This window comes from Acipenser ruthenus, chromosome 34, assembly GCF_902713425.1.
Source record: "Acipenser ruthenus chromosome 34, fAciRut3.2 maternal haplotype, whole genome shotgun sequence".
NCBI classification, from domain to species: domain Eukaryota; kingdom Metazoa; phylum Chordata; class Actinopteri; order Acipenseriformes; family Acipenseridae; genus Acipenser; species Acipenser ruthenus.
In genome coordinates, this window is record NC_081222.1 from 12,888,158 (window position 1) to 12,905,258 (window position 17,101).

Here is a 17,101-nt window from a genome sequence, read left to right on the forward strand (position 1 = left end):
AATTTCACTGCTATAGTGCTGATAACCCATTCATATTGCGCTTCTATTGCAGTGATATTGTGTCCTGATTGATCTGAGTTGCTCAGTTTATGGTATTGACATTTAATGTCCCGGGACACCTTCCTCAAAACCGGGACGATCCAGGAAGAACAGGGACAGGTGACTAATCCTGGACTACCTAATATGACTGCCAAATACATAAATAATAACCATGGAAAACGCGACTGTAGGAAACTGAGTGTGTCTCGATCACTTCCGCTTACAGCAGCACCTGTAGCGGTTCTGTACATCGCGCTGATAGACACAGCGCGACAGGTACGAGGAAGGAACTCTAGCGTGCTCCTCGTTGCGTCAGCGGCGCGGCACTTCGTATCAGCGTTGCCAGATCTGAAATGTTGACATATCGTATTGGACCCTCAGAATTATCGTATTTTCAGAAAAATTATAGTACACTGTAAAACTTTAAGAATATATGTGTTATTTTTCCATCCTTAATATGTGACATCACATTACCTGATAAACTGCATCACCAACACTGAAATGAACAAAAAAACACTGCACTGAACTGCTTGACACCGCGCTGATCACAAGACATTTGGATTAACTGTGTTCTATTGCAACTTCCCTTACATGTATGAATAAAAAGAAACGACATACAGCACACACGTAATCTTGTGGTAACGCCCGCCTACTACAGTTAACATAACGAGACTATTAGATGCTATTATAAGATAGAAACTTTAAACAACATTTTTTTTAAAAAGGTTTTCTAATAGTTTTATCCTGATTTCACTTCAACGTTCCAGCGGGGGACGCTGATTGGCTGTTGACACTCAATCGTTTTCTAAATTATAATATAACTGTATAGTATTAAATTTTGTCCAATTCCACATCGGAATCGCTGTTATTTTACTGTGCTAAGCTTGGTCGTCACACGTCTCTACCGCCCAGCCTCCAGGTAGCGAGTGTCAGTCGCGCTTAATTAACAACATACGTAGTGCGTGCCTGCCTGCGTGTTAACTCTTAACATGGTGGGTGCGTTCACCAGAGGCAGACTTTGCTAAGTCTGCGCAGATTCTGAAAATTCATTGGCTACTTGCTCCGATTCTGTGCAGATTCTGCGCAGAATGACGAAAGTCTGCATGTCGTGAACGCACCCAGCGTCTCAGCAGCCGGTGACGTCACGTGAAAAGCCTCAGTAGTACACAATTATTATTATTATTATTATTATTTATTTCTTAGCAGACGCCCTTATCCAGGGCGACTTACAATTGTTACAACATATCACATTATACATTATTTCACATTATACAGATATCACATTATTTTTACATACAATTACCCATTTATACAGTTGGGTTTTTACTGGAGCAATCTAGGTAAAGTACCTTGCTCAAGGGTACAGCAGCAGTGTTCCCCACCTGGGATTGAACCCACGACCCTCCGGTCAAGAGTCCAGAGCCCTGACCGCTACTCCACACTGCTGCCCTACGTCACCACGTGCTGCTGAAGCCAGAGACGTGGTGACGTAGCTCATAATCTGCACAACTGTGAGAAAAGTTTTAAGGAATTTAAACATGCCTGAATTATCGTATGTTTGGCCTTTTTTGCCATTATTGATCGTACATCGTACAAGGATTGAAATTATAGTACAAATACGATAATTATCGTACGTCTGGCAACGCTGCTTCGTATTGAGAGGCTCTGACAGGGTAAGAGTGAGGAGCCGTGCTCCAATCAAATGCTTTGTGGGCGGGGTTTGTGTCAGCCGGCATGGATGAAATTCGGTGCTTACAGTTATTATGGGTGGTTTCTTGCGTCATATAATGCAAGTCTAAAGGAGGGACCTGCTGAATAATGTATATAGAGATGACACGCCCGGATATGAATTATTCATGAGCTTGGCGTTGCTGTGTGGGCGGTGCTGACAGATCCGACCGTGTGATTGGCTCGCAGTGTGCCTGGCTGGGGGCGGGCTTTATTTCGTGCACAGTTTTGCACTACCGGGTCCTGCAGATTACACGGTCTCTCAACATTGATGAGGAAACGTTGTGCGGAGAAATAATCAGCTGTTTCGATCCGGAAAGAAAGCGTTGCACAGGTTAGTAAAAATAGGAAAATATTTACGTAGTTCAACAGGCAGTTGAACTACGTCATATGTTTTATTAGAGACCCTAGCGCACGTGTGTCATCTGTGAAAACGAAACGTCTGAACTGTTATAAACTGACCTGTTATCCATGTAGAATAGACGACTCCGGGTTTCTGAATCGCATTGATGCAGCCTGAATAAATCCCGTTTAAGAGTAGAATATAGACGAATTAATGAAACTCACAGAAAAAAACAAACACACAAACAAATAAAAACCTTTGGCGACACTCCCTGGGATAAAGTACGGATTTTTGGACTTGTATGTAAGTTATTAAACTCGACTTTCGACTGGCCATTTAAAATAATGTATGTTAAACTTGCACTAGCTGTTTATAAACTGTTTTAGATAACTACAGATATAAGGCTAACGGATAAAAACGGTATCTATGAGAAGGAGGATAATTTAGCGACGCTCCCTAATGGAGATCAATGAACCCTTTTCTGTCTCGAGCACCACACACAGAATGAATCTGTTAGTTTGTTTCCCTGTCGCTTCTCCCGGGTGCCCCCTCAGGTCCTGGCATGGCTGCTGCCTCTCAGCGGGTGCTCGTGTTCCCCTCCTCCTCGGAGCTGGGTCCGGCGCTGGCCCGGTTCATCGCGGTGCGGGCGCAGGAGAGCTGTGGTTCTGAGAGAGCCCGCTTCACGCTGGGTCTCTCTGGAGGGAGCCTGGTCTCCATGCTGTCCCGGGACCTGCCTGCTGTCCCGGGCCTGGACTGCAGGAAGTGGCTGCTGGGCTTCTGTGACGAGAGACTGGTCCCTTTCCAGGACCCAGAGAGCAGCTACGGGCTCTACAAGGTATGGAAAGATTCAGACGCTCCCTGATGGACTGTACAAGGTACGGGAAGATTCAGACGCTCCCTGACGGACTGTACAAGGTACGGGAAGATTCAGACGCTCCCTGACGGACTGTACAAGGTACGGGAACATTCAGACGCTCCCTGACGGACTGTACAAGGTACGGGAACATTCAGACGCTCCCTGACGGACTGTACAAGGTACGTGAACATTCAGACGCTCCCTGACGGACTGTACAAGGTACGTGAAGATTCAGACGCTCCCTGACGGACTGTACAAGGTACGGGAAGATTCAGACGCTCCCTGACAGACTGTACAAGGTACGGGAAGATTCAGACGCTCCCTGACGGACTGTCTAAGGTACGAGAAGATTCAGACGCTCCCTGACGGACTGTACAAGGTACGAGAAGATTCAGACGCTCCCTGACGGACTGTACAAGGTACGGCAAGATTCAGACGCTCCCTGGCGGACTGTACAAGGTACGGGAAGATTCAGACGCTCCCTGACGGACTGTACAAGATAAGAGAATATTCAGACGCTCCCTGCTGCGGTCCCAGCGCCACACACGCGCTTCTGAAACGGGGTTTAGCGTGCGTGAGGCACGCAGGTTTATAAGTTCACGACCCTGTCCACAGTGCGTTTGTTTGACGAGTGTTCTGGACATTCTCTGAGGTTGGACAGTGCTTTGCAAAGTGAGAATAAGCATGTAGCCCTCTCTAAAACAGCCGAGAATGAGATTCAGTTCATCGAAGTGGACTTGCATGCTTGCCCTTCACTCTTCCTCGTTTCTCTTTCAGACCAGCCTGCTGCCGAAGATCTCCGTTCGAGAGAGCCAGGTGCTGGCAATTAACCCCTCGCTGCCTGTGGAGGAGGCCGCGGAGGATTACGCCACGAAACTCCGAGAGGTGACGCTGCTGCCCTGAGCTCCACCACTCGCTACCTGCACGCTTACAGCTCTGCTTAACCCTGTCCGCTGTCATTTCAACAGCAGTAGTTATTGTTTTGTTTTGACTGCATGCAGATTTGTCCCTGACACACTTTAAAGTATTTGTAGATAACAGCAAAAAGAAAGAGAATTCTCCCCTGTCGTGTCCAAACGTTGCTTTCCAATTGGAGGATGACGTCACATTGCTCGTCTTCTATTGGCCGTGTCTTTGTGTAGGCGTTCCCAGGCGAGGAGATCCCGGTGTTTGATTTGCTGCTGTTGGGCATGGGGCCGGACGGACACACCTGCTCACTCTTCCCAGAGCACCCCCTGCTGGAGGTAAAAGAGCAGGACACCAAAATAATTTCACCACGGTTGTGCACAGTTTTGAAAGAAACACATATTATAGCAAACAGGTATTTTATTTATTTCCAAGCGCGTAGTAGCATTGCGCTGTGCACTGAAGCCCATAGGTGATACTGCAGCCCGTGCGACACAATAGAATCTGAAACACAGAGAAATGCCTTTGTGAAGAACTCCCCCTGGTGTCTGGGCTGTGAACTGCTCTTCTCTTTCCTCCAGGAGAGTGAGAAGCTGGTGGCTGGTCTCAAGGACTCCCCCAAACCTCCCCCCCAGCGTGTCACCCTGACTCTGCCAGTCCTGAACGCAGCGCGCTGTGTCGCCTTCGTGACCACCGGGGGCAGCAAAGCAGCCGTGCTCAAGGTGAGACTCCGACCCTGCATCAAAGTGCAATATTGGACGGGTTCTGATCGACAATAATCTCTCCCTTCTCCCTCTCTCTCTCTCTCTCTCTCTCTCTCTCCTCACAGCGAGTGCTAGAAGGGAAGGAGGCCCCTGCCCTGCCTGCTGCTCGAGTTCTCCCCTCCCCTGGAGAGCTGCTCTGGTTCCTGGACGACTCGGCTGCAGGGAGCCTGACCCTGAGTGTGGAGAGACCAACTTGCGCTGCAGCACTGTGACCAGCAGAGGGCACTGTGACGAATACAGAGCTGCACACTGCACACATTCCATTGGCAGGGGGCGCTGTTGAACCCAGAGCCTTCAAAACCAATTCTTTTTGGAGCGAGTGGATGTGAAGGTCTGTTTTAGTAGATTGAATTTGTGATTCAGTTTGAATAGACTAGGACCAAGACAAGAGTCTGCTCTACAGTATGAACAAAATGAGTGTAAACTGGTGCAGAATACTGTGTGTATTTTGTAATAAACACATTACTGAATATTGGTGCGTTGTTTCTTTTTTGTTTCAAGCACCCTTTCTCTTAGGGGGTGAGGGAGGGAGGGAGCAGTTCAGTCTCCGTGCCTCAAGCCTGCCCTGGACTGGAGGGAACACCCTTTCTCTTAGGGAGGTGAGGGAGGGAGCAGTTCAGTCTCAGTGCCTCAAGCCTGCCCTGGACTGGAGGGAGCACCCTTTCTCTTAGGGAGGTGAGGGAGGGAGCAGTTCAGTCTCCGTGCCTCAAGCCTGTCCTGGACTGGAGGGAGCACCCTTTCTCTTAGGGGGTGAGGGAGGGAGGGAGCAGTTCAGTCTCCGTGCCTCAAGCCTGCCCTGGACTGGAGGGAGCACCCTTTCTCTTAGGGAGGTGAGGGAGGGAGCAGTTCAGTCTCAGTGCCTCAAGCCTGCCCTGGACTGGAGGGAGCACCCTTTCTCTTAGGGAGGTGAGGGAGGGAGCAGTTCAGTCTCCGTGCCTCAAGCCTGCCCTGGACTGCAGGGAGCACCCTTTCTCTCAGGGGGTGAGAGAGAGGGAGCGGATCATCATTCAAACAGCCCTGCTGGTTTTGTAGAGGCTGCATGCTTCACTGCGTTATTCTCAGATCGTAGTCAGACACGGTACACGGCATCCTCGCTGCTCTGTAACACACAGTCTCCCCACCCACCTCCCCCGACCCACCTGCTCTGAGAGTTTCACTTGAACACAGAAAACAGAACTGAGCCCAAACGGCCGTGACAGCTTTTCACTTGAATCCCCCGCGGGAGAGAGCCGAGCCCCTGGGGATGCAGAACTGCTGTCTGCAGAGTCAAGGGGGGTCCATTGGAACAAACTAAAAGTCGTGCTTTAATTGTGGAGGACCCTGTGTCTAGTGTAGAGGACAGGACTAAATACTCCTCAATTATATTGCAGCTTACAAACACTGGAAATGGTTGCCAATATTAATTCAACATGTACAGCTGGCTGAGGAAGAATGCTTCTCAGTTTCAGAGTCACTGGAGGAGGAGTGACGGTTGTTTGCCAGCCCCTAGAGACTTGGACCCGGGTGAGAGGAAAGGACCGTCACAGCAGTAGAGAGAAACGGAGAGAGGCAGTGAGATCATGCCAACAACGCATGTGTTACATTTGCAGTAACTTAGCAGAGAGATCTGTAGGTGAAGAAAGCGAGGGAGGACGAGAGAGGGACTGTGCCAGTGCCTTAGAGAGAGAGAGAGAGAGAGAGAGAGAGAGAGAGAACAATATATATACATAAACAAAACAGGAACAGTAACTAGACTAGGTGATACTTTAGGAAGAGAGAAGTCAAAGACAGATACTGAGAAGAGAGGGAGAGAGGAGAAAGTGTTGGAAAAGACTACAGTGGATAACTGGCTTTATGAAGGGGAGTGGAAGGAAGGCAGAGAGACAGGGGACAGACGCAGGACTGGGAACACTGAGCCCGGTTGGAGTCCACCAGGACAAACTGAAACTCAAAGTATCTGAAGAGCGAGAATTAATCTCACGCACTGCCCAGTAAACACACGCTGAAAAGACAGCTCGCTGATGCCGTCCGTGCTGTCAGGTCTGATTCTGAGAGGCTGAACAAAAAACGATGTTTTCTTAAAGAAATAAAGCATTTCTAAAAACTACTGGAATCAGTGAATGGGATTTGGGATCCTGTGTTAAAATGGGCGTGTTTCACTCCAGCTACTTGGATGCGAAGCAACGCAAGTACCTAGCAGGTAAGTGTCAGAAACTGGTGTTTAATACTAGCTGGTATTGCGGAGAAACTGAAGCAAACTCAAATGCTGTCATACAAGTTTCAGTTGTAGGCGATTTGCTGTCAAGCATTTACACAGCTTTTCATAATGTCTGCAGGCTAGGATTGAGTAATTCAAGTTAGTTTAGTAACAGTATAGAGGGGTGCAGAGGGAGAGTTGGGGGCTGTGTTACAGTATAGAGGGGTATAGAGGGAGAGCTGGGGGCTGTGTTACAGTATAGAGGGGTGCAGAGGGAGAGTTGGGGGCTGTGTTACAGTATAGAGGGGTACAGAGGGAGAGTTGGGGGCTGTGTTACAGTATAGAGGGGTACAGAGGGAGAGTTGGAGGCTGTGTTACAGTATAGAGGGGTACAGAGGGAGAGTTGGGGGCTGTGTTACAGTATAGAGGGGTACAGAGGGAGAGGGGGGCTGTGTTACAGTATAGAGGGGTACAGAGGGAGAGTTGGGGGCTGTGTTACAATATAGAGGGGTGCAGACAGAGGGAGAGTTGGGGGCTGTGTTACACTATAGAGGGGTACAGATTGAAGGAGAGCGTCTCTCATATACAGATGTCACATATACGAGTTTGTGATTTGACCTTGCCTCATGCAGACAGTCCTAGCTGTGCTGTTTACTAAACAGACTCTGGTTATAAGAGGAAACAGATCCTGTTTCAGATCAGTAGTGATTCGCCTGTGCCTTCATCAGGGTGTGTCATGCAGTCATGTGAGAGCAGGTTTGAATCCAGGCAGTGCCGAGCTGTCAAACTTAGCTGTGGATCTTAAGTGGCTGTATCAAATTGATATCTGCAGGTATTTTACTTTGAAAATTGCCTTACAGAGTCCTGCTGACCCCACACTCCCCTAGTCCCCCTGTCTGGAGGTTTATGAGCGCCAGGACAGAACTGTGCATCACACAAGGTCTTTAAAACCAAACAGGACTAGAAGCAGAAACGCTGGCTGCAGTCTGGTTCAGTGCCAGCCTTCCTCCCCACTCTGTCCCAACGCTGGTATTCTTTGTGCACAAAAGCCCTCTTTCAGGATTTCAAGTTGTTTTGCTGTTTTGTTTCCCCCGTGGTGTCTGGAGTCACATTCTCCAGCGTCCCTTCGGGAAGGACAGAGTTCAGAGCTGAGAGAAGTCTTTGTGTGGAGCCCAGAAACACACACAGAGCTGGGCTGACCAGGACTTTCCATCGGACCACAGAATCTTCTAGAGACAAACTGGACCGGTCTTGCATTTCCATTGATTAGGGGATCCGGTCAAGATCTGTACCTCATATAGCAAAACATTTCTTCTCATTGCAAAGCTTGTTATCTGCTACCATAACAGATTAAAAAGACGCTCCGATCCCCCTCAACTCAAACACAGAGCCTCTTAATACGGCATCATCTGCAGATCCGGGTCTGAGTCTCATTGTGATCTCTTGCAGGTCGCACGGTCGCAGTTCTGAAGAACTTCATCCCACACTATCAAAGGCAGAGCGCAGCTGCCTATCTGGAGCACGTCCGCAATGAGGTGGAGCAGAGAGGAGGGGAGCCCACGCAGCTGCTGTACTCACAGGTACAGAGAGAGGGGAGTCCACACAGCTGCTGTACTCACAGGTACAGAGAGAGGGGAGTCCACACAGCTGCTGTACTCACAGGTATAGAGAGGAGGGGAGCCCACACAGCTGCTGTACTCACAGGTACAGAGAGAGGGGAGTCCACACAGCTGCTGTACTCACAGGTACAGAGAGGAGGGGAGTCCACACAGCTGCTGTACTCACAGGTACAGAGAGAGGGGAGTCCACACAGCTGCTGTACTCACAGGTACAGAGAGAGGGGAGTCCACACAGCTGCTGTACTCACAGGTACAGAGAGGAGGGGAGTCCACACAGCTGCTGTACTCACAGGTATAGAGAGAGGGGAGTCCACACAGCTGCTGTACTCACAGGTACAGAGAGGAGGGGAGTCCACACAGCTGCTGTACTCACAGGTACAGAGAGGAGGGGAGTCCACACAGCTGCTGTACTCACAGGTACAGAGAGAGGGGAGTCCACACAGCTGCTGTACTCACAGGTACAGAGAGGAGGGGAGTCCACACAGCTGCTGTACTCACAGGTACAGAGAGAGGGGAGTCCACACAGCTGCTGTACTCACAGGTACAGAGAGGAGGGGAGTCCACACAGCTGCTGTACTCACAGGTACAGAGAGAGGGGAGTCCACACAGCTGCTGTACTCACAGGTACAGAGAGGAGGGGAGTCCACACAGCTGCTGTACTCACAGGTACAGAGAGAGGGGAGTCCACACAGCTGCTGTACTCACAGGTACAGAGAGGAGGGGAGTCCACACAGCTGCTGTACTCACAGGTACAGAGAGAGGGGAGTCCACACAGCTGCTGTACTCACAGGTACAGAGAGGAGGGGAGTCCACGCAGCTGCTGTACTCACTGGTATAGAGAGGAGGGGAGTCCACACAGTGTTTCTCTCCAGGTATTTTGAAACATGTGAGGCGTCTCTTTCCTCCTGTATCCCAGGATGCTGTGCCCCCGGGGGAGGTGCTGCGGGAGGGGACCCTGCTGCTGTTCCAGGATCACAAGTGGAAAGAGCGCCATCTGCAGGTGACCAGAGACTTGACAGTGGAGTGCTATGGCTCCAAAGAGGTGAGCAGAGAAGGACAGGCTGGCGTCTCTCTGTTAGCAAAGCGTTTCTCTGAGACTGGGCTCACAGTGTGACGAGGCTGTAAAAGGCTTAAAAAAAGGGTTTTCATAGAACCATGTGATGTGGCTGTTTTTACTAGGGCTGTGACGAAACTTTCTGAATAGTGTGCTTTAAGTTGTTAGGCATCAATTAAACAGAATAAAACAAAGCAATGCGGTCTCTAACGAACCAAAACTCATGTATAGTTTATAAGCGATTACCTTTCTTTTAGTCTTTTGATATAAAATCCTTTTTGTCTTCAATTTTGTTAGTTTCCCAGGTTCATTCTAGAACACACGTCACAGAGTTCTTCAGTTTCCTTAGTTTCCACAGTTCCATTCTAGAACGCACGTCACAGAGTCGGCACTTGTGTTATTCAGCCCGCTAGTTAACCCATGTACATCTACACAGCTGTCTGTCTTCCTCACTACTGAGAGATATTCCACAGTACAGCCCAGTAGGTGGCGCTAAATCACTCCGGTGAAACTTGGTCATGACATTCCTCAGTTACTTCATTTGCCCTCTGTTTACAGGCCCGGTCCACACTGCTCCTGTCAGCCTGTCAGATCTGCACCTCCCCTCAGCAACTCCACCTCCTACTGGAGGAGTCCTGCCACTACACCACAGGTACCAGCTGAGCACAGTCAGCCTAAAACTGCTTTTGAAAGAAGCCGTAAACGATGATTTAACTGCAGCTCATCAGTGTAAAATTAGACTAAAACTCAGAATGCCAGCTAATGCCTTCACCCGCGTTAGACTATAGGCTGACAGAAGAGTTTCGCTAATGCCTTCAGGAATGATTTTGAAACCCTTGGTCGCTGATCATGCTGCTTGTGCTAATAACACAGAAGAGAATGTGTTTTAAAGCCTTGGTAAGTCTTGGCCTCTGTTTATTTGTTTGAAGATGGTTTGAGGAGGGTAGTTAGCACACTGGGGACCCATTCCACCCACTGCCCCTCAGTACAGAGCCACAGTCCGTGTGCATTGCCTCTCTGAGTCCCTGCCTGTTTGTATTGTCTCTCCAGGGGGTGGTGAGTTGCCCCTTTGCCCCTCTGAGTTCCCCGTCTTCCTCCTGCACCCCTACTGCGCCCCGGTGTGTGTATGTGCCCGCTCCAGAGAGGACCAGCGCGGGTGGCACAGAGTGCTGGGCAGCGCAGTAAGGCACCACAGCTCAGGTAGGCATTGAAAGGATACAGAGAGAGGATTGTGAAAGCGACCAGAGAAACGCCAATCTGATTGAGATTAAACTTGCTGATATTGACAGTAATTGGACCATGTCTGTCTGTCTGGGTGCCCCTGTTTTTCTACCCAGTGTAGAAAGTCCAATTGTGTTCCCTTCCTGTGGAATGCCCAGCAAAGACTGACAACTTCACATAGACAGGAACCTGCGCTCCCCTGACTGTGTGACTCCCCCTGCACACCACGCGGCCGTGCCTTTACCAGGGGAGACCCTCGGGGATCCCTGCGCTCCCCTGACTGTGTGACACCCCCCTGCACACCACGCGGCCCTGCCTTCACCAGGGGAGACCCTCGGGGACCCCTGCACTCCCCTGACTGTGTGACTCCCCCCTGCACACCACGCGGCCCTGCCTTCACCAGGGGAGACCCTCGGGGACCCCTGCGCTCCCCTGACTGTGTGACACCCCCCTGCACACCACGCGGCCGTGCCTTCACCAGAGGAGACCCTCGGGGACCCCTGCGCTCCCCTGACTGTGTGACACCCCCCTGCACACCACGCGGCCGTGCCTTCACCAAAGGAGACCCTCGGGGACCCCTGCACTCCCCTGACTGTGTGACTCCCCCCTGCACACCACGCGGCCCTGCCTTCACCAGGGGAGACCCTCGGGGACCCCTGCGCTCCCCTGACTGTGTGACACCCCCCTGCACACCACGCGGCCGTGCCTTCACCAGAGGAGACCCTCGGGGACCCTGACACATTTGAATGTATTTTCATGTCCCATGGCAATGAATAGGCCCAGTAAACCCAGTGATTCTCCCCTGTTTGAACCTCTCTGTCGCAGCGCTGCAGAGGAGACACAGCTACGAAGCCAAGGCCCTCTTGGAGGCTGTCCGCTTTTACAGGCAGGAGAAGGGCAGCTATGGGAGCGGGGTCCTGACATTGGGCTCAGAGGAGGAGGTGAGTGCCTGTAGATGGTTTGTTACAGTTTTCTACATGGCGTGATGCATTTAGTAAGCCACGTAGCCATGTGTGGCTCTCTGAGGAGAGAAGCCCCATCTCCCTGATTCCTCCCCAGTCCTCAGCTCCCTGACCTGGGCTCTGTCTGTCCGCTTTCCCTTCAGGTTCTCAGTAACCTGGTTATGGAGGATCTGCTGCCCTGGCTGAGGACCCAGGTGTTCCCCCAGCTGCGAGTGTCCCAGGGGAGGAGGAGCAGCACCTGGATACAGGTGAGAACCCCCAACACCCCCTCCTGATCATACAGCCCAACAGACTGCTGCCATACAGTGATCCAGCAGGTTACTGTCATGCTGCTTCTCTCCTATCTTATGCAATGGAGGCAGACAGAGGTACAGCCCTATAATGTAGACTTCCATAATGGCACACAGGCAACAGGCAGTTAGGCTGTACTGAGCTGTATAGCATGGAGAGTTATAGCAGATCTCTCTGGATCTGCAGCGCCCCCTGCTAGATGCTCTCTCTCTCTCTCTCACACACACACTGAGTCGCTGCTCTGTTGATGGGGGTGGGGGTGTGTGTTTGTGTGTCTCCACAGCTGGTCTGGGAGGTGCATAGCCGGGTGAGTCAGCAGGTCTCTGTGGAGCTGAGGGTTCTGAAGGAACAGGACACTCTGCAGCTCCCCCTGCTGGTCGGGAGGATTCGCCCCAACCTGGACCAGATCGTCGAGCTGCAGGAAGACATTGCAGGCAGGCTGGCAGGTGAGGGGGGGTGGTGGTGAGGGGGGGGGGGCAGTGGATTTTTACTGCTTCTACCCATATAAAGGTGTTCAGTTTTACCATGCATGTTTTTTTCTGGGCTCTACAATGCTTACCTATGCTTCACCATGCTTTCACTGGGCTTTATTACACATTGCTATGCTTTTACCCTTTTACCAAGGTACATAAGACAGAGTCTTTTTAAAACCATTAAGGGTCTTAAATGGGATACTTCAACCTTTCTAAAGGAATTTGAAGGAACTGCTAATTATACTGGAACGAAAGGGACGGCTAACACGAGGTCACATGTCTGTGTGTCACAGATCACATGTCTGCAGTGATTGAGCGGGGTGTGACACGCTCAGTCTCCCCTTCGCTCCTACTGGTCCTTCAGAAATTAGCCCCGCCCCTGAGATCCGGCTTCATCGGCATCAGACAGCTGTTCACAGACGCCTGCGATGACATCATCAGAACTGGGCGCTGTGGCCAATCAGCGCAGGAGGTGGGGCTTCTGATTTTATTACCACAGGAGAGCCTGAGAGGGAAAACATATTGTACATGGTATCACTGGAATCCATTTGAACTGAAACATAACATGAAATAAAGCCATTCTACTATACTATACTATACTATACTATACTATACTACACTACACTGTGCCACCGCTGTAGCAGAAACTGTTTCTAAGTAGTAAGCAGGATTTCAAAGGGAGTCCTGAACTGAACAGGAAGCAGGTATAGCAGCCCAGCTCGCACTCCGGCGCTCTGGCACACGTGTGTTTGTTCTGTGAGACCAGCTCTCTCTTCTCATTAACTGGCTGGATGGTTCTCGTCTGTCCAGCTGGCTGCCCCCCTGTCTCAGCTCAGCAGTGGACAGAGCTTTGAGCTGCTGGAGCTCCTTGCAGAGAGGCTGGGGGTCCTACGGGAGTGGCTGGGGGTCGAGGGGGCGCCGCTGATCACCCTGCGGGCCCAGAACACACTGCAGCAGGTACGGGACACTGGGGGGCTGACGAATGAACACACTGGAGAACACTGTGCCACACGGCACCCCACATCACCAATGTTAAGTGTTATATAGTATGTTTCAAGTATATTAGAACAGATATTTTTTTTATTTTTTAGGCTGACACCCCTTTTTGATGTTCATCACTGCATAGTTATTGTAACTGTGGATCTTGAAATACTTGATGACACTGATTGCTAGTCTCTCCCTTTCCCTCTCTCTCTCGTCTTCCTCTCCCTCTCCTCTCCTCTCTTCTCTCTCTCCTCTCCCTCTCCTTCCCCTCTCCTTTCCTCTCCCTCCTCTCCTTTCCCTCCCTCCCTCTCTCTCTCCTCTCCCCCTCTCTCCTCTCCTCCCTCTCTCTCCTCTCCTCTCTTCTCCTCCTCTCCCTCTCCCTTCCTCCCTCTCTCTCCTCTCCCTCTCCCTTTCCTCTTCTTCTCCCTGTCTCTCCTCTCCTCTCTCTTCTCCTCCTCTCCCTCTCTTCTCTCCTCTCTCCCTCTCCTTTGCCTCTCCTCCCCTCCCATCTCCTCTCCTATCTTCTCCTTTCCCTCTCCTCTCCCCCTCTCCCCCTCTGTCTCTTCCTCTCTCTTTCTGTCCCTCCCTCTCCTCCTCCCTCCCTCCCTCTCCTCCTCTCCCTCTCCTCCTCTCCCTCTCCTCTCCTCTCCTCTTCCTCTCCCTCTCCTCTCCAGCTCCTGGACAGTGCAGTCTACACGTTCAGAAGTCTTCTCTGTCAGCAGCTGAGTGAGTCCCGGAGCCCCTCCCAGCTCTCTCGCACTCTGCACAGGGTCCGCGGCAGAGTGGCAAAGGTAGCGTCCTTTTCGGTTGCAGTTAAACGCGGCTTCTCTCCTAGCACAGCTGCTGATGCAGTTGCGTTTAACAGGATAAAGATTACATTACGCTGGTCGTAGGTAAACTGGACTTTGATGACAGTTTGGATAACTGTTATATCCCATCCCATGGTTGAACTTTAATGTGCATTGAAGAAAGGCTTTGTTGACTGGCCGGTTTGTTTGTGGGTCTGTGTTCTCAGAAGCTGGATCATGACTGCAGGCTGGCTGAGACCCGGCTGTTCCAGGAGGCCCTGCTTCTGATTGCTCAGCCGGTCCTGTTGAGAGAGCTGGAACCCAGCTGCAAACTGGTGAGAGGGGAGAGGGGAGATGGGGAGGAGAGAGGGAAGAGAGGAGAGTGGGGAGCAGGGGGAGAGAGGAGAGATGGGGGGAAAGGAGAGACTGGAGAGAGGGGAGAGGGGAGAGGGGAGAGCGGAGAGGAGAGAGGGGAGAGGGGAGAGGGGAGAGGAGAGACTGGAGAGAGGAGAGAGGGGAGGGGAGGGGAGTATCACATTGGTTTTGTTATTAACACTACAATCTGTTCTATAGACCTTTAAAAACCCCCAGCAGAATCCCTGTTCTTAATCAGTGTGTTTGCTTGGCGGGCAGGGGCTGGCGCAGTATGAAGAGATGGTGTTTGCAGATTACAGCACAGTGATTCACATCGAGAATATCTATGAAGACATCGTGGTGCAGGCTCTGATGAAAGAGATCAATGAAGGTAAGGCGCTCGCTGCCTAATAAGGAAGGCATCAGGCGGTGCAGAATAAACGCATTTATTTGACCTTCTTAAAAAAGTGTTTTTCAGTTGTGGTCTCTATACATTTATAGAATGATAATGGTAGCTACAACCACTTAAAATTCTGTTTGCATAAAAGTTATATAAACCCCTTTGAGTCAGCCAATGAGATTGCAGCTTTACTCACTGTGCCCTTTTCTGATTGGCAGTTCTGACCTGTATACCTGACAGCACCGACCAATTGGACAACCAGCTGACCACTGCCTGGAGAGGATCATCCAATCACCTTTCAGACTCCAGTACTGGGTCCTATGACAACATACCCAAAACCCTGGGGGAGGATCCAGGAGAGCAAAAGAGCTGTGATCAAGCTGAGGAGGCTTCCCAAAAAACTTGCACCGGGTCAACATCAGTCTTGAAGACAGAAAGACCCACGAGCCAACATGGATCAGATCGACTAATCTCAGATCCAGATAGTGAAAATGCACGTGTCTTTTTGAAGACAGACCAGAACAATGCAACAGGAAGCTCCTCACACATCGAAGACCAGCCCACCAGACTCCATGCAGGTGATCTTCAGTGCTTGGAGTTCACCAGCATTGCAGACACGAGAGAGCTGTTTTATAAACCCCAGCAGGCTCTTGGTGGCAACCGCACTGACACACCAGAACTACCCATCAAAGAGAGTCGCCGTGTTGCTATGGAAGAAGGAGGGACGTCTGAAACAATGGAAGACGGAGGTGAACATCAGAATTTTGAGGAGAGCAGGTTAAAGGGTCAGGAACCTAGTGGAGATGCCTTCAAGCTTGGACCCAGCTTGTGCCTTGAGGACGAGGAGTCTTTGGGGAGGGTTGAAAAGGTCCACCAGGTTCCTATGGAAATCAGAGATGATCAACCTCCTGAACTGATGAACCATGGCTTTGATTTGCAAAACGGAGGTGGAGGTCCATCTCTGGATCCCGAGTCACGTGACCATGTTGTTTTTGGAAAGCAGCACCAGGGTGGCCAAGCGGAGCTGGAGAACCAGCTGGATAATGGATTGGCAATGGAAACAGCAGAGAACTCTGGGAAAACTATTGAGGCGACACGACCAAAGGGAACTGAGAAGGAGGGAGCAGGCAGTTTTGGATATGGTGGTGTGTGGGACAGGACAGAAAGTCCAAAATGGGTTTAAGATTTAAGACACAGAGATTTTTACTATATAGACACACCAGCGATACATACAGAATCAATAGACGTTTAATTAGGGCAGCAGCGTGGAGCAGTGGTTAGGGCTCTGGACTCTTGACCGGAGGGTCGTGGGTTCAATCCCAGGTGGGGGACACTGCTGCTGTACCCTTGAGCAAGGTACTTTACCTAGATTGCTCCAGTAAAAACCCAACTGTATAAATGGGTAATTGTATGTAAAAAATAATGTAATTGTATGTAAAAATAATGTGATATCTTGTAACAACTGTAAGTCTGCTAAGTAATAAATAATAATAATTACTGGACATTATGTTTAAAAGTAGCAGCAGCACAGTGTTCAAGCTCCCTTTAGAAGACCATGATTATTCGATTCACCTCAGAGCAGCAGAGTTCCGATTTTCAATTGACACGTAGTCATCATCATTATTAAGATGAGCTGAAATAGTTATCTGAATCAGCAAAGTGCAAACTGCAGTGAACACTATACAGTACGGGGTGTAAAGAAGGGAATCCAAGGGTTCTTATTTTAGAGATCTCTCTCTCTCACACACACACACACACACACACTCTCTCTCACACACACACACACGATCTGTGCAGGGGAGGGAACACCAGAGAGATAAGAAGCATCAATACCAATCTCTTCCAGAGCCTCAATCCCTTTATTCACTCCCATTCCCTATTCACTCTGCACTAGATGGTGCTGGCTCTTCCAGTCACAAAGACGCTGTGGATGACGTCACGTCAGACCTGTCTGTGGAACTGGAACCTGCAGTGATTCGGAATGGGTGATGAATTCCGTTGTTCTAACAGTTCTTATCATGTTTTATCTACTAGCTGGCTGCCGTCTTGCTCGCAGGCCTGTGTGGTCAAGCAATGTTTTATTAGATGTATTTGTTGCTTCTTTGTCTTGAGATGTGATATTGTGACCTTTCCACTGTAACGC

General features: G+C 50.3%; 2 protein-coding genes across 2 annotated transcripts; both read left to right on the forward strand.

Moving 5' to 3' along the window:
• Positions 1–1,964: 1,964 nt before the first annotated feature.
• On the forward strand, positions 1,965–5,108 carry LOC117409781 (6-phosphogluconolactonase). Its single transcript, XM_059007200.1, has 6 exons — positions 1,965–2,101; positions 2,665–2,945; positions 3,744–3,851; positions 4,109–4,210; positions 4,454–4,594; positions 4,702–5,108. The coding sequence occupies exons 2-6, from the start codon at positions 2,673–2,675 to the stop codon at positions 4,846–4,848; spliced, it is 771 nt and encodes a 256-aa protein (XP_058863183.1). The 5' UTR covers positions 1,965–2,101; positions 2,665–2,672; the 3' UTR covers positions 4,849–5,108.
• Positions 5,109–6,025: 917 nt separating this feature from the next.
• Positions 6,026–16,476, forward strand: LOC117409776 (protein Niban 1-like). Its single transcript, XM_034910343.2, has 14 exons — positions 6,026–6,815; positions 8,262–8,392; positions 9,348–9,473; positions 10,044–10,137; positions 10,536–10,685; positions 11,532–11,647; positions 11,812–11,916; positions 12,243–12,405; positions 12,726–12,904; positions 13,243–13,389; positions 14,091–14,207; positions 14,432–14,539; positions 14,838–14,949; positions 15,177–16,476. The coding sequence occupies exons 1-14, from the start codon at positions 6,761–6,763 to the stop codon at positions 16,139–16,141; spliced, it is 2,568 nt and encodes an 855-aa protein (XP_034766234.2). The 5' UTR covers positions 6,026–6,760; the 3' UTR covers positions 16,142–16,476.
• Positions 16,477–17,101: the final 625 nt, after the last annotated feature.